Source organism: Conger conger, chromosome 9, assembly GCF_963514075.1.
Source record: "Conger conger chromosome 9, fConCon1.1, whole genome shotgun sequence".
Taxonomy (NCBI): Eukaryota; Metazoa; Chordata; class Actinopteri; order Anguilliformes; family Congridae; genus Conger; species Conger conger.
The window spans coordinates 13,866,812-13,890,334 of NC_083768.1; the positions used below are offsets into that span (position 1 = coordinate 13,866,812).

The following is a 23,523-nucleotide window of genomic DNA, read 5'->3' on the forward strand; positions in this document are numbered from 1 at the left end:
CACAATTACCCACACAAATGAACGTCCGGAGGCCATTTTGCTTTCAGTCTTTTTAATTGCACTCTTTCTGATCAGTCTCACCCACAGAACCAATATCCATTAACCGTGGCCTATTAAGGTACACTTCATATTATAAGTCCAAAAATGTGCTATTGATTATTTTTTTCGCTTAATTTTTTTATTCGTATTGTTTTGTTACTGTTGTCATACAGCAGGACATTACCGGTGTGAGAATAGGATGCAAGAGCAAACGGCATGGGCATAGCGGCGTACGGCTACATCTGCTTCCATTCGGATCACTGAGCACTGAAGCCTCACGCTCCTCCTCCAGCGTCTTCACGCATCATCACGCCGAGCAGCGGCTCCTCCAATCACGTTCCTCCGCCCCCTCCGAGCGTCGTTCGCTCTCACGCCGTGCGAGGAGGGCGAAAAGCCGAAGGGATTAAAAAAAATAAAAATAAAACTTAAGAGTAAAATGATGTTTTCCGTGTAAGCAGTGTGTAGGGTTCGTACGGAGCCAGTCACAGGTAAAGGTGCTTCCCCCCCCCCCCCCCCCCGAACAAGATGGCCGCCGGGATAACGGCCACACAGAACGCCACGGGGGCCGAGCGTGGGGTTCTCCATGCCGGGTCGGTCCCGCAGGCAAGCTGGGCTCGTAGCAGTGTGGATCACAGGCCCCGGTCCACAACAGCCCCCCCCCCACCCCAAAAAAACAACAGACACTAAGAGTCACCTTAAAAGCTCTATAAAACTAGAGCCATTGATATAGTTAAACTATAAAATCATTTCTTCTTATACATCTTTGAAAAAAAACCAGCCAAAAGAAAAAAAAAAATTATAATAATTATAATAATACTATTAATAGGCTTCCTCTTTTAAAAGAGGAGAAAACGCTGAAATGTCCCATTGCATATTTATGAGGAAGAAACGCAAGGTCAATTTCTAAATGGTGTTCAGAAATAAGATTTGTTTGTTTTTTTTTAAATGACAAAATAGCTTATGTACATTAGTATCTAATTATCTGTGCAATTTTTCTTTTCTTTTTTTTTTTTCTTTCTTCTCTTTATCTTGGCCGGGCAACAGAGGGAAGCTTATTCTCAGACGGCCAACAGGCCGACGGGGCCCTACTCCTGGCCGAAGCCCTCCGTCTCCTCGATGGCGAATAGGAGCTTCTCCTTCAGCTGGTCGTAGCTCTTATAGGGCGGCAGGTCCAGTCTGTTGAAGCTGCAGAGAGACAGAGAGGGCGGAGCCCGGGTTAGACCCGACGACGGTGATGTCACTGAAGACTGGAGCGGTGCGTCGTCATGGGAACGGGGGGCCTACCAGGTGTGGCTGCGGGGGAGCCAGGTGTCCTTGCCCACCTTCTCTATGCAGAACTTCTGAGGCCCGTTACTGCCTGTGGGGAGAGGGGCGGTACTGTTAATGTCAAACGTTGTGAGAGGAGAGAGTGTGAGCGAGTGTGTGTGTGACTGAGCGAGTGAGTGAGTGAATTGTGTTTCAATTCCTTCTATCGTTCAGTGTCCTTTGAAGTGGGCAGCCAAACGGTGGCTTAAAGCCCACCTGGGCTGAGTCTGAGAAGCCTGCTGCACTGTGCGAGACCATATGCCCAACACCACCACCCCAAGGGCAGCGCTGTGTGTGCCTGTGTGTGTGTGTATGCGGTTGTGTGTGTGTGTGTGTGTGTGTGTATGCGGTTGTGTGTGTGTGTGTGTGTGTGTGTGTGTGTGTGTATGCGGTTGTGTGTGTGTGTGTGTGTGTGTGTGCGTGAGTGTATGTGTGTATACACACTCACCCATGAGCTCAGCGAAGCCCCCTAGCGGCAGCCTGCAGGTCCCTGTGACAAACTGCATCAGCCGCAGGCGCACCTCGTTGTCCACCTCCTTCACAAACTGCAGGGGGCGACAGAGAGACGCTGCAGTGCCAACACTCACACAAACATACACACTCCTCACGGGCAGACAGTCCCACGGAGCTCCACTCTCAGTGCATTGCGCCGCTGATGGCTGCTAATGCACCACTCTGACTACAGACTGCTATTAATCACACCTCCACCAATACGTCCAGCAGCAGTCACCTGGAGCAGAGCCTGTGATTGGCCGAGTGACTCACAGGAAGGCTGAAATTAGCCACTGAGGAGCGGGTAAGTGCTGGGAGCGCACACACTGCCCTACCTGCCAGAACCAGATGATCTGCTTGCTGTTGCGGGTGTAGTGGCGATAGACCGTGTTCCTCTGCCAGTCTTGCAGGTCCACCTCCAACATTCCACACAGCATCACCTGGGAAAGACACAGGTGAGTCACACCTCCAATACAAATAAAGATACACACACGCACACACGTACACACACGCACACACACGCACACACACACACACGCGCGCGCAGCCCTCCCTCACCTCCAGCTCCTTCTCGTCGAAGTACTGCAGCCACTGGAGAGGCACCACCTCATTAAAGCCGTCCAGGAAAGCTTTGGTCTGCTCCTCCACCCCGCGCGAGAAGCGCCACTCTGCCATCAGCCTGCCACAGCAGAGAAACCACAGTGTCATTACCGTAACTGAAGCGCTGCAGCGTCATTACTGTAACACTACAGAGCCATGTGCGTCATTACCGTAACACTACAGAGACACAGCGTCATTAATGTGACACTATAGAGCCATGTGCATCATTACCGTAACTATAGAGCTACAGCGTCATTACTGTGACACTATAGAGCCATGTGCATCATTACCGTAACTATAGAGCTACAGCGTCATTACTGTAACACTACAGAGCCATGTGGGACATTACTGTAACACTACAGAGCCATGTGGGACATTACTGTAACACTACAGAGACACAGCGTCATTACTGTGACACTACAGAGCCATGTGCGTCATTACCGTAACACTACAGAGACACAGCGTCATTACTGTGACACTATAGAGCCATGTGCATCATTACCGTAACTATAGAGCTACAGCTTCATTAATGTGACACTATAGAGCCATGTGCATCATTACCGTAACTATAGAGCTACAGCGTCATTACTGTGACACTATAGAGCCATGTGCATCATTACCGTAACTATAGAGCTACAGCGTCATTACTGTGACACTATAGAGCCATGTGCATCATTACCGTAACTATAGAGCTACATCGTCATTACCGTAACACTACAGAGTCATGTGGGACATTACAGTAACACTACAGAGCCACAGCATCATTACCATAACACTACAGAGACACAGCGTCATTACTGTGACACTATAGAGCAATGTGCATCATTACCATAACATTAGAGCCACAGTGTCATTACAGTACCACTACAGTACCAGTGTCATTACCGTGACACTATAGAGCCATGTGCATCATTACCATAACATTACAGAGCCACAGTGTCATTACAGTACCAGTGTCATTACCGTGACACTATAGAGTCATGTGCATCATTACCGTAACACTACACAGCCATGTGCATCATTACCGTAGCGATACAGAACCATGTGCGGCCACTCATGATTGACAGGTGTCCGATGTGATGGACAGCTCCCCTACCCAATGTACTCCTCTTTGTTCTCCTCCGTCACCAGCACGTTTGCTCCATCGGGCTTCAGGTCATGTGACGTGATCTTCCCCAGGATCTCCATGTCTACAGAGAAGTACATCTCTAGGCCGCACTCCTCGATGTTGTTGTCCCTGCGGAGAGAGGAGCCAGGAGAGCACTCAGTGGAGGGAGAGGCCTATTTGTAAGTGAGAGGTTGCAGGTTTGATTTGCAGCTACGGGACTGGTGTTCCATCTCTGCACAAGAAAATTAACTTGAGTTGCTTCAGTAGCCAGCTGTATAAAAGTAATCTGTATAATGCACAAAATGCATTATAAAAGCAGAGTTGCTCTGGGTAAGAGCATCTACTAAATAAACAATCCAAGTGAAACAGACAGGCATAATCCTACAACCAATATATAGTCTGGAACAGTCTTCAAAATTCTATCCACTTCCTGTTTAGCAGGTTTAAGCAAGCAGATACAAAATAATTGCGGTGCAAAAATAAAATAATGAAAGTAAAGTCAGCACTTTGGAAGGTCTGCTGGGTACAGAGCAGAGAAGCAGGAAGAGAAGCAGGAAGAGAAGCAGGCAGAGAAGCAGGAAGTGCATTTTTCTTCACAACAAACCTCGGGGCACTGAGAGACAGTACCTGATCCAGATGAGGGAGTTGTAGAACTCGGGGTCGATGGACTCCAGGTCCTTGATGGTGAGCTTCTTGTTGAGCATGCGCTTGTAGAAGGGCAGGGAGAAGCCCGTGTCGATGAACTTGCCATGAAACAGAGCCTGGGGGAGGAGAGAGAGACGGGCAGGGAAAGAGGGAGAAAGGAAGGGATTACATTTTATTTTCTCATCTTAAAACATGATGTTATTGTCTTTACTTGTCTTGTATTTCTCTGTTATACATTGCCAACCAGTCGTACTTAAAGCTCCATTTGAAATGCGGAATTGGACCCATGGTTTTATGCATCCCCTACTTCATGGCCACCACCATTTACTTGTTAGTCAGAAAGAGACCCGGGTCAAATACGTCATTGTTTTGGATTCAAATATTTTCTACACTTCATTGAGCTTGTCTGTTATGTTGGAACCAATAAAATACTCTGGTCCTCTTGGTTGGTTCAATTGCAAAAGGCAAGAACAAACAAGCACAGAAAGGTATCTGAATCCAAATTAAGTACATATTTGACCCAGGTCAGGGCAGGAGCACGTCCTTCGGAACCTGTAATCCATCTCGTCCTATCCTCCTCATTTGTGTGTGAGGTCAGGCATGAGGTCACTTGCCATGGCGATGAAGCGTCCAATGAAGCAGAAGTAGGAGAGGTGGTCGGGGTTGATGGTGGAGGCGGGGTTGATCTGCAGACAGTAGTTGCTCTTGCCGGCGTACTCGAACAGACAGTACATGGGGTTGAGAACCTCGTGTGACAGCAGGAAAAACCACTCCCTGAGAGAGAGGGCGGGGGGGGAATCAAAGATTCTTTAACCTCACCAGAGCCTTCATTGCACAGAGCATTCATTAAATGTAAGAATTAATGATGTTTCGGGCAGAATGCAGTCCAAAGTAGAAATGTGTTAGTACTTATTGCAAATTGTATCCTCAAACTTCGGACCAGTTAATGAATTTGGTTTGTAAAAAGGAACGTTAGTGTCAGAAAATTCACTTTGGTTTTGCATTAAAAAAAATTACCATCCATTAGGAAATTCATGAGCTATGAAACCATTTGCACAAGTAATCCAGGACTGTCAGGGACCAGTGGGAATGGGAGGGACCACAGACCACAGATGCAAGAAAACATTTAGCTGATGACTGACCTCGCCAGCCCACCGTAGTCCAGCCCCTCCTCTCCTCTGAAGATGACATACAGTCGCCTCCTGAGATCGTAGGGCTTCAGGGCCATGATCTGGACAGACGGACGGGTGGACGGACAGACAGATGCGCAAAAAAAAACCCCCACAGCAAATCAGCAGTTAAAAACGTTTAACCCAAACATTAAACTCAAAAAGGCAATGCAATGAAGATTGGACAAGTGGGCTGACACTTAATGGCCTTCCTATAGTACTGTACCAGGACTAACATTGTGTGATGCTCTTTTTGACTAAGGAATAGGACTGCAGCAGCCAGAACAATAGTTTACCTGTGTGTGTGTGTGTGTGTGTGTGTATGTGTGTGTGTGTCTGCAAGAGATGGAGAAATGTCCTTACTTGCTGGAAAGAGTCTTCAAACAGTGTTTGTCGCGACACAGTGATCTTCACATGGCTGGGTAATGCATTAGACTGAAGGGAAAAAGGGGTAATAAGCACTTGAAATATTTATAACCATAACAATGAATTCTGAGGTCAAGAGCCAAGGAGCCAAAGGCACAAGCCTTACCTGGCATAGGTAGCGGAAATGCGCTAACTTCCACCTGAAGCTGCGTTCATAGGCTATCTGCGGACCTTTGGTGCTGAAAGACACGCAACAAATCAAAGTCAGAGATAGCAAAGCTGTACCGAGAAAAACGTCCCTACATGTCGAGCAAATGATGTTAATACGAGGGCTGGGCTACACAAATAGGAGACGGTTATGGAGGTTTCATGGTAGCTCATGGGCTTGCTTGATTTTGTGTGTTGGGTAAATGTTGACCTTTACATGCGTGTTTTAAAAAAAGCCCTTCTAGGGACGAGCATTGAACATGCACTGCATGATTGTTCGATACAATGTACATATAACCATGTGCAGCTGTACCAATCAAATAAATGCTCAGAACAAAATGGGGGAGTGATCGAGTGAAGGCGGTGCACTCACACAGAGGACTTCCCGGTCCGTGGGTCGCTGAAGGTGGTCGTCCGGGTGTTGTGATCCACGAAGTACCTGACGCCCTCGCGTGTGTACCGGATCTCCCAGCCCTCGGGGAGCGGGTCCTCGTTCTGCAGCCTGGAGACACACACACGGCCGTCAGGCACTGCCACGGACAGCTATGGGGCCCAGCACTCACAGCCATCAGGCATTGTGGAAAAGGACCGGCTAACTACCGAAATCCTACAGAATCCCCAACTGACTACAAATCAAGCAACAGTGGTTATCTATTTTTAACCACTTTTACATAACTTTCCAGGATGTCATTTAAAAAATATTTTCACAGATTTTTAAGAATAAGGATTGAGCTAGCAATACAAAAAGACGGGGAAAAACAGCTCCGACCAGGGGAAGGAGCATTTCGAGACACAGGCTGAAATCTGCAGGACTCTAAGACAAGGGGCTGAAGTTGCGGTATGGCAGTAGCTCCAGCGGCCGGTAGACTGCGCTACACGTCTCATCTCGGGCCCTCGCGGCGTGACGAAAACAGCGAGAGCGGGGCGGAGAACAGCCCGATTTAGCGGACACACCGTAAGTGACACTTTGACCCCCTGCCCTTCTCATGCACCGTCACGGTCCTGCTGCCCTACGGGGGAACGGCCAATGAGCCGCAGGGAACGCACAGGGAGCGGGGGGGGCGTGGTCTCTGACACACAAATGATTTACTGCCTAAAAGAGCACTCATCCCCCCACATCATGGGGGCGTGACCTTTGAGTGTTGGCAACGTAAACAGGGCTGGCTGAGGGGACAGAAGCAGGACCCCAGTCAAAGCAGCACAGACTCATGGGGGGGAGTGGCCGCGGATTACCCTTGCGTGCGAGGGTCCTCCCACTGAGTGGTCTTGGTGTTGTGGTTGACGAAATACACCCGGTCATTGGAGTCCACGCGTCGTTCTGTCAAACACACACATGCACGGGGGGGGGGAGGGGTGTAAATCACTTAAATCGTTGGCCCTATTTCTCCATCCACGCACTGGTGATGGAGTTATTATTTTAAGTATACATGATCGTACACAAGTCTCAGATGTTTAGAGGCACAGGGATACTTAGAAAAAGCAAATTACAGACGAGGACCTTCCTCAGTGTTATCCCAAGTGGGCATAGACCTTCCAGTCCCACTATCCACTAAACCACACTGTAGCACTGGGGGCTAAGACCCTCATTGCTACTTGAGGACTGAGGCATGGTAACAAACACACAGAGATCTAGACCTGTAGTTTACAGAGGGAAAAATCTAATTCATTCAGACACATGCATTTCCACCTGCCCATTATTATTATTATCCCATCCCATCCAAAAGACTCACCCCAGCCAGGGGGCAGAGGTCCCAGGGGGTCATTTTCAGCAGACATCATCGAGGCCTGTCCCAGGAGAGAACATGGTCAGCATCGTCATCCACGGACAGGCTAACGACACAACTAGCCTAGAGCATGGACATCTTACACCCTGCAACATTAATACATCCAGGAACGACAGTGCGTTTGACTGAATCGACATGATGTGTGCACCTGGCTGGTAAATAGAGGTTCTGCAGTCTATTGAGCCTTCAGTGCAGGGTGACTGACAGATTAAATACTACAGTGTGATTGGTTGATACACACTGCAGCATGATTGGTTCGTGATGCAGCATGTTTTAATTCTGTGGCTGAATTAACCTGTAGCCTTGTTTTACACATGAACTACAGCAGAGTGGTCCATTTGAGAAAAACGGTGGTATGGTGGTAAGAGAGTGCTCAGCAGTGGCTGCAGTGTGATTGGCCAGTGCGCAGCAGTGGCTGCAGTGTGATTGGCTAGTGCACAGCAGTGGTTGCAGTGTGATTGGTCAGTGAGCAGCAGTGGCTGCAGTGTGATTGGCCAGTGCGCAGCAGTGGCTGCAGTGTGATTGGCCAGTGCGCAGCAGTGGCTGCAGTGTGATTGGCCAGTGCGCAGCAGTGGCTGCAGTGTGATTGGTCAGTGAGCAGCAGTGGCTGCAGTGTGATTGGCCAGTGCGCAGCAGTGGCTGCAGTGTGATTGGCCAGTGCGCAGCAGTGGCTGCAGTGTGATTGGTCAGTGAGCAGCAGTGGCTGCAGTGTGATTGGCCAGTGCGCAGCAGTGGCTGCAGTGTGATTGGCCAGTGCGCAGCAGTGGCTGCAGTGTGATTGGTCAGTGCTCAGCAGTGGCTGCAGAGTGATTGGCTGAGGTGCCTTGTTACCGAGTAGAGGTATCTCTGGTTGAACTGGTGCATAGCTCCCTGCAGCTGGCTGCGCTGGGACTGCCACTGCTCGAAGTTTCGGACCGACTCCATGGTGGGCCGCTGCCAGGTGGTGGTCCTGGTGTTGTGATCCACGTAGTAGATCCTGCCTCGGTCATCCACACGCCTCTCCCATCTACAGAACACACACACGCACAGACACAGGTCAATCAGAGAAAAGGGGGGGGGGCAAAACACGCACATACATACGCACAGGCAGACAGGCAGACAGGCACACACACACACACGCGCGCACACACACCCACCCAAACACGCATCCACGTACATACGTACCCTGTCGGTAGGGGTTGTGGCCTCTCCCAGGTTGTGGTTCTGGTGTTGTGGTCAACATAATATGTTCTGCCATGCAGGTCTTTCCGCTGTTCCCACCTGCAAAAACAAACACCCAGCATCAGCCAAACATTTCTGGACCAAACGCCCACCATGAGCCAATCAGATCTGGACCAAACGCCCAACATCAGCCAAACATTTCTGGACCAAACGCCTACCATGAGCCAATCAGATCTGGACCAAACGCCCAACATCAGCCAATCAGATCAGGACCAAACGCCCAACATCAGCCAATCAGATTTGGACCAAGTTCAGCATTAGCTCAGTAGGTCAGTCTCAGGCCAGTAGTCGCTCAGTATTAAGTCATTAGGCTCAGTGTTATGTCAGTAGGTCAGTCTAAGGTCAGTTGCTCAGCATTATGTCAGTAAGTCAGTCTAAGGTCAGTTGCTCAGTATTATGTCAGTAAGTCAGTCTAAGGTCAGTTGCTCAGTATTATGTCAGTAAGTCAGTCTAAGGTCAGTTGCTCAGTATTATGTCAGTAAGTCAGTCTAAGGTCAGTTGCTCAGTATTATGACAGTAAGTCAGTCTAAGGTCAGTTGCTCAGTATTAGGTCAGTAGGTCAGTCTAAGGTCAGTTGCTCAGCATTATGTCAGTAAGTCAGTCTAAGGTCAGTTGCTCAGTATTATGTAAGTAAGTCAGTCTAAGGTCAGTTGCTCAGTATTATGTCAGTAAGTCAGTCTAAGGTCAGTTGCTCAGTATTAGGTCAGTAGGTCTGTCTAAGGTCAGTTGCTCAGTATTACGTCAGTAAGTCAGTCTAAGGTCAGTTGCTCAGTATTAGGTCAGTAGGTCTGTCTAAGGTCAGTTGCTCAGTATTACGTCAGTAAGTCAGTCTAAGGTCAGTTGCTCAGTATTAGGTCAGTAGGTCTGTCACTCACCCCGGGGGCAGGGCGTCGGTGTTGTTGCCGCTCCTGCTGGGTTGCCGGGGCTTGCCCCCCTCCTGCGCACCGCTACCAGCACCTCCACCGGCACCGCTGCCCCCGGCCCCCCAGGCCTCCGCACTGGAGGAAGAGGAGGCCGGGGGCGTTTCCACGGCGCCGGCGGGGGCGGGGGAGGAGGAAGGCTCGCGGGGCGGGTCGGGGGCCAGCCGGTCTGAGGCAGGGGCGGGGTTAGGGCCGGGCGCCGGGGCGCTGCCGGGGGTTTCGTCGCTCTGCTCCGAGCCGCCAGCAGGGGGCAGCACCTCTTCTGCGGCTGGGCCGGGAGTCTCCCCGTTCACTGCGGAGAGCGGACATCAGCACCAGGTTACAGTCCAGCGGCAGGGTGACGTTGCCCCCGGCAACATGCGACTGCAGGGCGCTCACACTTTTTTTTTTTTTTTTTTTTTTTTTTTGGTTGCCAATTGTACCCTGTCTAATTCAATTAGAGCTAGTATTAGGTACACCGCCCGCACCCCGTCCCTCGGCGGCCCTACGAGAGCGACACGCCTTCTTCAAGCCGTCTCGCCACATGCTGGTAACCGTGATTCCGAGGCGCCCGAGGTGCTTTATTGTGCAGCGATCTACTCACCCTGCCAAGTCCCTCCCCCTGGAGCAGCGAGCCAATTATTGCTGCCCCACGTGAGCAGGCCAAACTTGGCTTTCGGCAGGACCGAGAATCGAACCCCGGTCCCCGGTGTGCAACTGCAGCGAACTGCAACCGCGAGTCTGCTGCGTCTTAGCCTGTTGTGCCACCGCGGCCCCTGACTGCCCTCATACTTTTTACACGTGGCACTCCCCAGTTCTACCAAGTAACAGCTCAACGAGATCTCTCTGTTCAATGATGCGTGCTTTGTTACGGTCGGAGGGAAAACCTACAGGTACGTCTCCAGGAACAGGGTTGGGCAGCCCTGCTCTAGCTGTTGAATGAGGTGTGCTTTATCAGGGTGGGAGTGAAAACCTACAGGACGGTAAACCTCCAGGAGCAGGGTTTGGGAGCAGAATGAGGTGCGCTCTGTTAGGGTTTGAAAACCTACAGGAGGGATAGCGATCTCCAGGAGCAGGGTTGGGCAGCCCGGCTGCAAGACATCAGAGTGAATCTTACCTTCACACAGACACTATCCCCCTGAAAGGCGCGTCGGTTACAGACGCACATTAGGAGTCTGGCGGAGTTATCGGTAGAACAGAGAGCTCAGATACCCACCCTGCCCGCGGGGAGCAGAGCTGGGGGATTAGAGGCCTTATCTCTGTAATGGAGTCACCTCATCTGCTCTCTCCGCTGCAGATTTCAGCGACACTGTCGCTGGACGATAAACTAGCCATAAAGGCCGGTTTACAGTCAGATGACGCACGATTGTCACCACTAGCGATTGTCACATTTGATGGTCGGCCACAACGACTTTTAGTTTATATTCACGGATGATCTGCCGTTGTCGCTATCATTGTACCCATCGCAGAGACTTTGACCCCTATCACCTGCTCAGTTACCATGGCGACATCGTGACAGAACTTTTGCATCTGTAATTACCGAGAGAGAAGTGTGAAGTCATCAACTAGCCTAACCTTCAGATAAATGCACAGGAAGACCACGCATTTGTCGAGAGTCTGATAAACACAACGATAACGTTTCCGCGTCTGTACGCTTCCACCCGGGCAGACTACAAAATAACATGAATGGTTCCACTTCGACAATGCGTTCTTATCGGTCACGTGTTCATACAGATTATAAGCAACAGCGTCAAGTCACGACGGACTGTTGGTGACAACGCAGCAACACCCAGCGGTCGACGTGACCTTGCCTTAAATCTCGAAGCCTCCGCAGCAGCCATGTTAAGAAAGTGCATGAAGGGTGTCTCGGTGGCACAGCCTGTAGAGCACTGACCGCATGCTCGTTGCGAGCCGTGACGTCGGCGGTTCGAATCCGACCGTCCGACAATCTGTTGCATGTCTTTCCCTCTCTCTCGCCCCCATTCTTCCTGTCTCTCTATACTATATACTGTCCAATAAAGCTGAAAAAGGCCTAATAAATATCTAAAAAAAAAAAAAAAAAGAAAGTGCATGAAGGTGTAATGAAGGTGTGTAAGACTTTAAAAAGCTGACAGACGGGCGGCGCCGTTAGCCGCTGGCCTCACCGGCGCCGTTGGCGGGCTGCTCCTCAGCCGGCCTCTTGGCGGGCGAGCCCTGGGGGCTGGGGGGTCGGCACGCCGTGGGGGAGGAGCCGCTGTTGCCATTGGCGACGGGGACAGAGCTGGAGTCGCTCTGGACAGAGGAGGTGGAGGGTCCCTCGCTGTCGATTCCGTTCAGAGAGCTGGGGGGAGGGGGGAGCACGGTCACACAATCCGGCAGTACCCATACATTTGGTATCATCTGGTAATCATGGCTGCTCCAACCAAGGAGCGGTCCAAATTGGATAATAAGCACACGGTCATGTGACGAAGACCTGAGAAGCACTGGGTTCTTATCAACAGAGAGGGCAAGCAGCCTGGGGCCGTAATGGAAAATGGTAAATCGTAAATGGTTGGCTATTACATAGCGCCTTTATCCAAAGCGCTGTACAATTGATGCTTCTCATTCACCCATTCATACACGCACTCACACACCAACATCGATCGGCTGCCATGCAAGGCACCGACCAGCTCGTCAGGAGCATTTGGGGGTCAGGCGTCTTGCTCAGGTGTGTGTGTGTGTGTGTGTGTGCGCACATGCGTGTGTGTGTGTGTGTACGTGCATTCAAACCGATTTTCTACTTCACCTATTTTCGACTGAACACACCACCACGCAGTAAAACTATACGACAGCGGTCAGATGCTCTTCCCGGTCACGCGCCCGTGTGTAATCATTAACACGGCTCATGTGCCCGGTGCTAAGTGACGGCCGTATTCTGGGCTCTTCAGCCGCAGGGCTCAGCTGAACGCCGTTTACGCGTCCGCCCTCCTGCGTCAGCCTGGCGCCCGTCTCCATGGGAACGGAGGGGAGCAGACAGGTGCCGGGGGGGGGGGGGGGGGAGCGGGAGTCTCACCGAGTGCGAGGTCGGGAAGAGGAGGCCTCCTCCCCGTTCTGATGGTCCTCCTCTCCGTTCTGCAGGGCTTCTGGGGTGGAGGGAGAGAGACGAGATCTACATTCACATCCTGACACGGCAACACTGACAAATAGGGCAGCTTCATAGATCAAAATTACAAGACACTCTAAAAGTACTCAACGTACAATATCAAAATCATATCACCCTATAAACAACATATTTGTGACACCTCATCTCATTTTTGTCAGATGTCAGTTAGAACGGTATAATTCTCGGTCTGGAAATGTGTGTCCCTGGAAACGCCTCTACTACCCTGTCTGTCTGTCCATCTATCTGTCTGTCTGTCTGTCCCGGTCACATGCTTACTGTGCCTTATCCATGCAAATCACACATGGGCCAGTGAAAACAACTGCAGGACTTACAATACAGGGCTTCCCTTTTGGCAGAGAAAGAATACAACATTTACCCATCCCCATTCCTGGAGACCTACCATCCTGTAGGTATTAATTTCAACCCTAATTTGGAACACCCTAATTCTACCAATTTGCAGCTCAACGAGATCTCTAGCTGTTTGATGAGGTGTGCTTTGTTAGGGATTGAGTGAAAACCTACAGGACGGTAAACCTCCAGGAGCAGGGTTTGGGAGCAGAATGAGGTGTGCTCTGTTAGGGTTTGAAAACCTACAGGAGGGATAGCGATCTCCAGGAGCAGGGTTGGGCAGCCGGGCTGCAAGACATCTGAGTGAATCATACCTTCACACAGACACTATCCCCCTGAAAGGCGCGTCGGTTACAGACGCACATTAGAACAGAGAGCTCAGATACCCACCCTGCCCGCGGGGAGCAGAGCTGGAGGATTAGAGGCCTTATCTCTGTAATGGAGTCACCTCATCTGCTCTCTCAGCTGCATTCTCTTTCTCCCTCAGTCCCTCTCCAATCACAACGGCTGTGTGGGGTTTAAGTGTGCATCAGGTAAACCGCACCTGCTCATCTCCCCATCTGTCCCAAACACTGCCCTTTTTCCCCTTTTTCAGCAGAACACCGCCCTGTCGCCCCCGCGGGGCATGAGAACAGACACCCCCCTCTTGAATGAGGGAAGGGACCGAGAGTGATAGAGAGGGAGAGACAGAGCAATAGAGAGAGAGGGAGAGATAGACATACAGAACTAGAGAGAGCAATAGAGAAACAGAGAGAGAAAGTGAGAAAAAGGGATGGAGGGGCAGAGAAAGGCAAGAGAGGGGGGGGACAAGAGTTAGAGAGTGCAGAGAGAGGGAGGAAGAGGGAGGAGGGGCAGAGAGACGGAGAGAGAGGGAGGGGGAGAGAGAGGGAGGGGCAGAGAGAGGGAGGGGAAGGAGGGGGCAGACAGGGAGAGAGAGGGAGAGAGAAGGAGAGAGAGGGAGAGAGGGAGCAGGGGGCAGAGGGAGAGGGAGAGGGAGAGAGGGAGAGAGAGGGAGAGAGAGGGAGAGAGAGGGAGAGAGAGGGAGGAGGGGGCAGAGGGAGAGAGGGAGGGAGGAGGGGGCAGAGAGGGAGAGAGGGAGGAGGGGGCAGAGGGAGAGAGAGGGAGGAGGGGGCAGAGAGGGAGAGAGAGAGGGAGGAGGGGGCAGAGAGGGAGAGAGGGAGGAGGGGGCAGAGAGGGAGAGAGGGAGGGAGGAGGGGGCAGAGAGGGAGAGAGGGAGGAGGGAGAGAGGGAGGAGGGGGCTGAGGACAGACTCACTGGTGGAAGTGGAGGCGGAGGTGCTGGCGCCAGTGCCCGTCCCGTTGCTAAGCGACGCCGGCTCCACGGTCAGCCCGTCCAGGAAGACGGTGAGCTCACCGGTGCTGATGGGCACCCCGTTCTTCCCCTCCAGCGTGAGCTTCAGCACCTCCTTCACGTTCTCCACTGAGGGGAGGAGACACGGAGGAGACATGCCGTCACCCTGCAGAACGCCTGCACCCCCCACCCCAACACGCATTCCAAGCCACAATGAACCTGCCCATCTGAAACAGCTGAAGGCACTACAGCAAACACTCAAGAGATACAGCCTCTGTTACACACTCCCTGGTCAACGGAATGGGAAGAATAAAGCCATATATCCTTCTATAATATGAGCTTATATTCACTGATGCATAACAGTGATAATGACAAGACAAGCTACACCGCTTAAAAAATATATATAATAATAATAAAGAAATAAATCAAAATAACCTTCAAAATCGGACAAAAGGCTGTGTCTTTGAACTACAGCTAAAGAACAGAATATGATATTCTGGTATCACGTTCAAAAGTTACTAATAGTCCAGAATGAGCTCTGCTCATGGTGAATTTGTATCTCAGAGGTTGCGCTGTACTAGCCCAAATGCCAGTCCGTTAGGCCTCGGACCATGGAGGGGTTGGGTTCCCGTTTTCCAGGAAACAGGAAACAGGAAGCAGGAAGCAGGAAGCAGGAAGCAGGTGGCGGGCGGGGCGACGTACGTTTGCGGTTGTGCTGCTCCAGGACCTGCTGCAGGTCCAGAGAGGCCCGGCCCAGAAGGGCGTCGGCTTTGAGCGTGTGGTGGCTCCACACCTTGAAGTCCAGTTTGGTGTGTGGCGTTACATTCCTGTGAAGGGGGAGAGAACAGTCACTACACAGTCACTGCCTCAGGGGGACGGGTCCAGCCAAGCGGGCTACATTACATTACATTACATTACAATACATTACATGTCATTTGGCTGACACTTTTATCCAAAGCGACTTACAGTTGATTAGACTAAGCAGGAGACAATCCTTAAGGGACTTGCTCAAGGGCCCAACAGCTGAGCAGACCTTATTGCAGCTACACCATCAGTCCCAGTCATGTACCTAAACCACTACGCTACAAGCCGCTACGCTGTCTGGAAGTCATGTGACTGCCTGTCCACATTACGATGCAGCAGTGTAGCACGTGCACGCAACGTCAGAGCATTCCAGTAACACTGGGAGAACATTTGGGGAATTTGGCTAGTAAACTCTGAGCATACGGCTCGGTTACCAGCTGGGGCCTTTCTGCAGTACCGTGGAGCAAGGAAGATAAAAATCAGATAAATGTGCTTGAACCGTTTGAAAAGGAAAGTACAGAAAGGAGGAGAAGAGGCTCTGACAAGGGCTGAAGTGCCAGCTGTAGGAAGGCCTTGCAGTGCGACGTGCTCGCCGCGTTTGAAAAGGAGGACAGAAATGCGGTCGGATGAGCGGAAGCTTCCGGAAGGTCTTACAGCGTGAGGCGCTCGTCCCATTTGGGGTTGGAGGAGCTGTGAGATTTGGCGGTCCTGCAGGCCTCCCCGTCGGCACCCAGCTCCACGTACACCGCCGTCCCAAACCAGTTCTTCTTCCTCTTGAGCTTGGCACAGGACACTGCGGAGGAGCGCACCGGGGCACAGCGTTAAGATCGCACAGAGTGATCACCATCAGTTAGAGCAGGGCTGCCTCGCCGTGTTCCTGGAGATCTGCCGTCGTGCACCTTTTCACTCCCACCCAAAATACGCACACCGCATTTAACGGCTAGAGATCTTGCTGAGCTGCCCCATTTGTAGAACTAGGGTTGAACCCCTACAGGATGGTAGATCTCCTGGAATAAGCTTGGGAACCCTTGATGTACAGACTACTGACGTAAAATGAACGGTGGGGGGCTAGCGGTTGGGGGGCTAGCGGTTGGGGGGCTAACGGCTGGGGGGCTAGCGGCTGGGGGGCTAGCGGTTGGGGGGCTAGCGGCTGGGGGGCTAGCGGCTGGGGGGCTAACGGCTGGGGGGCTAACGGCTGGGGGGCTAACGGTTGGGGGGCTAACGGTTGGGGGGCTAGCGGTTGGGGGGCTAACGGTTGGGGGGGCTAGCGGTTGGGGGGGCTAGCGGTTGGGGGGCTACCGCTGGGGGCTAACAGGAACGAATGGTTACACGAGTACCACTGAATTAGAGCATGACGGCACCTCCCAGGGGTTTTCAACACCACATGTTTCTAGGGACCACATTCTTCTTAAAAATGTGGGTGTGAGACTCCTGCGTGTGCAGTTGAGTAGGAATCTGTTTGTGTTTGGGTGCAGAGTGGGCGTAAGCACGGCGTGTCGGCTCACCGACGGCCTGCAGCTGGGACCTCCCTCCATGGTTGTTTCCGCCGTCGGCCCGTGAAGTGCCTGAGGCCATGTCAGAGACCGCGCTGATGGCCTAACACACACACACACACACACACACACACACACACACACACACACACACACACACACACACACACACACACACACACAGTTAGCGCAGTGTCAAACACGACATGCTATCCCTCCCGCCCGTTCCAGTTACACAGCTGTGATGCCCTGCTGGGTTACTCCACAGCAAACAGTGTGCTGTGTACATGTAAGCCCTGCTGCTCACTCGGGCTAGCAGAGTCTGCTGAGAACCTCTAACCTCGGCACTGTGTGCTGGGTAAACAGCGCTGCCATAACACTTCTGCACTGTGCGTGCTGCTCCAGTACTGCCTCAAGTCTGCTAACCACTAGAGTACTGCACTTCCGTTTTTCTTACTGAAGGCCAGCTAGGCCTGTACGCAGCAGCATATCCAATGAGTAGCAGCAGAAGGACAAGGCTAGCCTAGCCGTGACAGTGGAGCCTTGCGCTCCTGGGTGGCTAACCCCTAGCCTAGCTGTGACGATGGAGCCCTGCGCTCCTGTGTGGCTAACCCCTAGCCTAGCCGTGACAGTGGAGCCTTGCGCTCCTGTGTGGCTAACCCCTAGCCTAGCTGTGACGATGGAGCCTTGCGCTCCTGTGTGGCTAACCCCTAGGCTAGCCGTGACAGTGGAGCCTTGCGCTCCTGTGTGGCTAACCCCTAGGCTAGCAGTGACGATGGAGCCCTGCGCTCCTATGTGGCTAACCCCTAGGCTAGCAGTGACGATGGAGCCCTGCGCTCCTGTGTGGCTAACCCCTAGGCTAGCTGTGACGATGGAGCCCTGCGCTCCTGTGTGGCTAACCCCTAGCCTAGCTGTGACGATGGAGCCCTGCGCTCCTGTGTGGCTAACCCCTAGCCTAGCTGTGACGATGGAGCCCTGCGCTCCTGTGTGGCTAACCCCTAGCCTAGCTGTGACGATGGAGCCCTGCGCTCCTGTGTGGCTAACCCCTAGCCTAGCCGTGACAGTGGAGCCTTGCGCTCCTGTGTGGCTAACCCCTAGGCTAGCCGTGACGGTGGAGGCCTGCGCTCCTGTGTGGCTAACCCCTAGCCTAGCCGTGACGGTGGAGCGCTGCACTCCTGGGAAGCTAACCCCTAGCCTAGCCGTGACAGTGGAGGCCTGCGCTCCTGTGTGGCTAACCCCTAGCCTAGGAGGGGCCCGGGTGAGGACGCAGAGCGGTTACTCACAGTGGCGAGTTCACAAAGCCTTCGGGATCCTCAGCCCACGCCGTGGCCCATGGTTCAGCTGGAGCAGGAAACGGGAAACAGGAAGTTAATCACCCCTCAAAGCACACAGGCAAACAGGAAATGGGCACACGGACACATTTGGCATTGCCCCCGTCTGGTCTGTGGGGAGAAACCTGCCTATGAGAATTATCATGGCAACAGCATATAAGAGAAGGGGGGGGGGGATAATATTAATAACAGCTGTCACAATTTGACCAACTAGCCTATTTAATTAGTATTGTTTTATATTTTAAATATCCACTAGTACTTAACGAGCTGCAAATAAAGTAGATTTGGCAAGGCTGGGTAACAGTCCATTTGAAAATGAACTGGACAGAGGACAGAGAGTACGGACCAAATTTGCTGAGCGATGATCTCTGGGCGAAAGTGAGACGGAGCAGGGTGCATTCAAATACAGAAACGTGCTCGCCTTCAACATGACAGGAGAGAAAAAAACAACACGATGCAAATATTTCCCCCTTCAATGGGTTTACACACATGCGAACCAGTTTGATTTCAGTCCACTGCAAATGGAAAATAGAAGCCTATGACAGCCCAGGGTACCACTAACACTTTTTTTATTTTTAAAAAGTCACTCTGCGAGTTTGGTTTTGGCAGGGGGGTAATGAGAGATGGACTTCAGCGTGCGTTTACGAAATGGCACACACAGACCCACACACACAGACCCACACACACAGACCCACACACACAGACCCACACCAGTCCCACACCAGTCCCACACACACACACCCACACACACCCACACACAGACCCACACACAGTCCCACACACAGACCCACACACACAGACCCACACACAGACCCACACACAGACCCACACACAGACCCACACACAGTCCCACACACAGTCCCACACACAGACCCACACACAGTCCCACACACAGACCCACACACACAGACACACACACAGTCCCACACACACAGACCCACACACACAGACCCACACACAGACCCACACACAGTCCCACACACAGTCCCACACACAGACCCACACACACAGACACACACAGTCCCACACACAGAGACCCACACACAGACACACACACAGTCCCACACACAGTCCCACACACAGTCCCACACACAGACCCACACACAGACCCACACACACACACACCCACCCACACACACCCACACACACACAGACATACACACAGACCCACACACAGACCCACACACAGACCCACACACAGTCCCACACACAGACCCACACACACAGACACACACACAGTCCCACACACACAGACACACACAGACCCACACACAGACCCACACACACACACCCACACACACACCCACACACACACAGACACACACACAGACCCACACACAGACCCACACACAGTCCCACACACAGACCCACACACACAGACCCACACACAGTCCCACACCGTGACGCTCCTCATTTCCTCCCATTGGGAAAGTGAGCGGGCGCTCCCGGTGCCAGCCGCGTAACCTGGCACCGGAGCGGGAGCGCAGACGGGCGCGCTCTCCTTTCCGAGCGGAAGCGGAGGTTAGCGCCACCCGCCAGCTCCAAACCGCGCGGCTTTTTTGGCGGGTTCCCTCAGGGCGGCCCCGCCCCGCCTCGCTGTCTGGCGGAATTATCGCTCGCATTTCAATAATTAAAATGCGGTGAGGGATACGTGAACCTCCGCTCCGGGGGCCCACCGCCGCCCCCGCCGCTACCCCCTGCGGCTACACTGACCTTCCTCCCCAAGACCGTCACAACCGCCAGCGATCACACACCATTCACAAGCTGGGAAAGCAGAAGGACCGGGTTCCTTCTCCTCTGACAGAGACGAGAAGGGGGGGGGGGGGATGAAAAGCAATAAAGGTGCGCTAAGCTTGAGTGACCACAGCCGTGTACTGCAGCAGCACAGAGCACTGATTGGGCTGAGAAAACTGATTAAGACTCAGAAAGAGGGAGGGAGGGAGAGAGAGGGAGGGAGGGAGGGAGAGGGAGGGAGAGAGGGAGGGAGGGAGGGAGAGAGAGGGAGGGAGAGAGAGAGAGAGAGAGGGAGAGAGGGAGGGAGGGAGAGAGAGAGAGAGAGAGAGAGAGAGAGAGGGAGAGAGAGAGAGAGATAGGGAGAATGGGGAGGTAGGAGAGAGTGAGAGGGAGAGAGAGAGAGAATGGGGGAGGTAGGAAAGAGTGAGAGGGAGAGTGAGAGAGAGAATGGGGAGGTAGGAGAGTGAGAGTGAGAGAGAATGGGGGAGGTAGGAGAGTGAGAGGGTGAGAGAGAGTGAGAGAGAGAGAATGGGGGAGGTAGGAAAGAGTGAGAGGGAGGGGGGAGGTAGGAAAGAGTGAGAGGGAGAGAGGGAGAGAGTGAGTGAGTGAGTGAGAGAGAGAGAAAGTGAACGGAAGTGTAGACTTAGGGGTGTGTGTCTCTCACTTCACAGTGGTTTCAGGCAGCAGACTCTTGAACTGTGAGAAGCGGCTGCAGTTGTAGCGGACACACTGCAGAGCTTAGAGCCGCAATGGGAAATAAACCCAACAGGCAGTCACGCAGGGTTCCAGCTGATAAGCAGACAAATGCAGCGTTGTGTGTGTGCGTGAGCGTACATGCGTGTACGTGTGTGTGTGTGTGTGTGCCTGTATCACGTTTACACCACATCATAAGAACATAAGAATAAACAATGATAAGAACAGGCCATTCAGCCCACCTAGGACCAGACAGCATATCAACACAAGCAGTCTCTCTGGTTTATGAGCCTAGCCTACAATAACAGAAACTCTTTTCTACATGCTTGCAAAGAATGGGGAAGAATGTGAAAACCAGACTTCAGGGCAGTGGCTGGACAATCAAGACACGACAACGTAAAAAGCTCAGGCAAAAGATTTGCAGGTCTGATCAAAACATGTTTTCCACATTTCCCAAGTAATGCATTTTCTGTGCATGTTCTGTCTAAACAGTTCCCTGGGAGCAGCAAACGGACAGCAACATAGGCGTCATTTTAACAAATTCTGCAACTTCACTTCGGTGACCCATGACTTCTGTAGCACCTTTAGTGACAGGAGTACATAATGTAGCAGACTCAGTTAAATGTGATACCGCTCAGGGACAGTACTCTAAACCGAGTGCAAACTGCAACAAAAAAAAACAAAAAAAATGCGGTGAAAGTCGATACAACGTCCATGAATCGATGGCATAGGACGAAGGCCAATATCAGCAAATCCAGTGCGCAGACTCAACACAACACACGCGTTTTAGTTAAGCAGGGCCAAATTTGCATGATTGCACTAGGAATCAGTGTCAGTCTAACCATTGGCTACGTGAAACCCTACAAAAAAAAACAATACAGATTAACGTGATCCAATGACGCAGAAACAGACCGCATCATTTGTTTATTTTGACAATAACACAGACGTGTCGCCATAGACAGAGGTTTTCGCAAAACACTCATCATATCGGAGGGGGTGCGGCAATCGCACTTTACAGTAGGCTACCTGTTACAGGGCCACACGGAAGTTTCATTGCAACTTGACCTCTTGCAAGTCTGCACAAAGCTAGCCTTCAAGAACCGTTTAAGTGAACGACGATCACACTTAGGCTGCTCACTGATGAGCGATTTGCATTAAGTATAATCATGTAATGCTGGAATTATCTCTGAAATAGCAATGATTATTCGTTCGAATAATTTTAGTGTTCAATGTGAGAACATTACTTTTAGCGCTAGGTAGCCTAACACCAGATAGAACATTATGGTAAACCCTGCCAGTTATCTCTTGCTAAGCAAACGAACAATAGTAACGTTAACAGTGACTTACTAACTAATTAACTAACTAAGATTAACGTTTGCCAACTCAATGACAGCTCGTCAGGCGGTCTTACAGCTTTTGAAACTGGTGCACATTACGCCAACTTGTTCCTTGTCGGACCTTTCCTGAAGAGCTTTGAATACCAAATTACGCGATTAGAACTACAGCTATCTGCAGTGTGAATAACATTTTACTTTCTCACTGCAGAACAATTTAAATGTCGTTAGTCTCAGGTGTGTTGACCAGCTATCGGGCTTTCAGTGTGATTGCTTTCACTCATTCTAGAGCTGATAGCGGCGGAGAAATCTAGCTAATTCCGTGTTTGCCAGTTGCAGATTTCAAAACCCCCAACAGAGCAAGACAGGGGTAGCCAGCTAGTTAGGTGCCAAGTTCATATAAACAGAAACACGCAATACTGGCGGCGTGATCAGTAGATAGCAAATTGTCCTTCGCTAGCTAACTAAAAAGCTATTATCTCATTTGATATTGTAAATGACTTGTAAAATTGTCCATACCATTACTGATAGAAAGATAGCAAGTTGCTTATACAGAAGACCAAGAGGGCAAACACCCGTGCTATTTCGCTAGCTGACGAACGTTAGCTAGCTAACTTAGGGTTGCTTGGCGTAAAATACTTCAGCAACAGCAGGCTAACACTGTTCATATCAGATAACACCAATAATCACATTAGTCATTTTTATCATTTGCATAAGCATTCGTGTGCTTGTTTGCCTGCTAAGGGTTTGCTAAAAGAACAATCACACGGACAACAACCGAAACACTGGACGGGCCCATAGCAGTAGTTACAGCTGGCGTACGCCATCTTTTTCGGGTCGTGTAAACGTTAGCTCATTAGCTAGCAGAACACAAACAACTATGCAAGTGTGATACGACGCGCCCGTGGACCCGACCACCGAAAAGGTTGATTTTCCGAAAATAAATAAATAAGTTATATGTCAGAAGCATTTTTTAAAGATAAGCGACGCCAGCTGGGTCAGGAGCGGTACGCGACATTGTCTTACCATGCCCGTTGCTCTCCACCGGCTTTATTCCAGTGGCTATGCGGTATTGGCCCACTATGCCTGTCTGGTGCGCTCCAAAGCCTGGCGTTCAACGGCAGTTACCATCAGTAATGCCCCAGACAGGTTTACCGCAGCAAAACATACGCATTCAACGTAGGACGCCACCTTGTATACGTCACCACGCACATACCGTATTGCTGTGCATGCAAAAGGTAGCGTACGCTACGCTCGAATGACTGCTTGCTTTCCTGTTACTTATTTACTCACTTTTGACAACCGTAAACAGCCCTTTAGATTTTGATCACTAAGGCTAACGCCTTCATGCATGCAATTGCCAGATGCACCTTTTAAAAACAATAATGCTCCACCTTGTGTTTAAGACATGGGTTCTCAGCTTTTTAAATATCAAAATAACAACCCTTGGGGCAGATCGGTCCTACCCCAGTAAAACGAGTGACACAAGCCACTAGAGGTTGTCGCTCACTGACAAACT

At 51.4% G+C, this 23,523-nt stretch overlaps 1 protein-coding gene across 1 annotated transcript; it reads right to left on the minus strand.

Moving 5' to 3' along the window:
- Nucleotides 1–35: 35 nt before the first annotated feature.
- LOC133136262 (NEDD4-like E3 ubiquitin-protein ligase WWP1) lies at nucleotides 36–23,170 on the minus strand. Its single transcript, XM_061253585.1, has 25 exons — nucleotides 23,031–23,170; nucleotides 18,196–18,253; nucleotides 16,925–17,015; nucleotides 16,074–16,212; nucleotides 15,318–15,442; nucleotides 14,580–14,744; nucleotides 12,867–12,936; nucleotides 11,980–12,155; nucleotides 9,812–10,148; nucleotides 8,880–8,975; nucleotides 8,547–8,721; nucleotides 7,662–7,716; nucleotides 7,165–7,249; nucleotides 6,305–6,433; nucleotides 5,891–5,963; nucleotides 5,722–5,793; nucleotides 5,332–5,420; nucleotides 4,804–4,963; nucleotides 4,172–4,305; nucleotides 3,533–3,673; nucleotides 2,395–2,515; nucleotides 2,172–2,276; nucleotides 1,793–1,889; nucleotides 1,324–1,396; nucleotides 36–1,224 (listed from the first exon to the last, which is right to left on the minus strand). The coding sequence occupies exons 3-25, from the start codon at nucleotides 16,992–16,994 to the stop codon at nucleotides 1,125–1,127; spliced, it is 2,787 nt and encodes a 928-aa protein (XP_061109569.1). The 5' UTR covers nucleotides 16,995–17,015; nucleotides 18,196–18,253; nucleotides 23,031–23,170; the 3' UTR covers nucleotides 36–1,124.
- Nucleotides 23,171–23,523: the final 353 nt, after the last annotated feature.

Bases quoted from the DNA above. Each gene is read 5' to 3' on its own strand.
- LOC133136262 (XM_061253585.1), bottom strand. From the start codon at position 16,994: ATGGCCTCAGGCACTTCACGGGCCGACGGCGGAAACAACCATGGAGGG. The intron at 16,213-16,924 runs GTGAGCCGACAC...GCTCCTCCGCAG, and splicing joins GTCCCAGCTGCAGGCCGTCG to TGTCCTGTGCCAAGCTCAAG. The intron at 4,306-4,803 runs GCAAGTGACCTC...CTCCTCCCCCAG, and splicing joins TTGGACGCTTCATCGCCATG to GCTCTGTTTCATGGCAAGTT.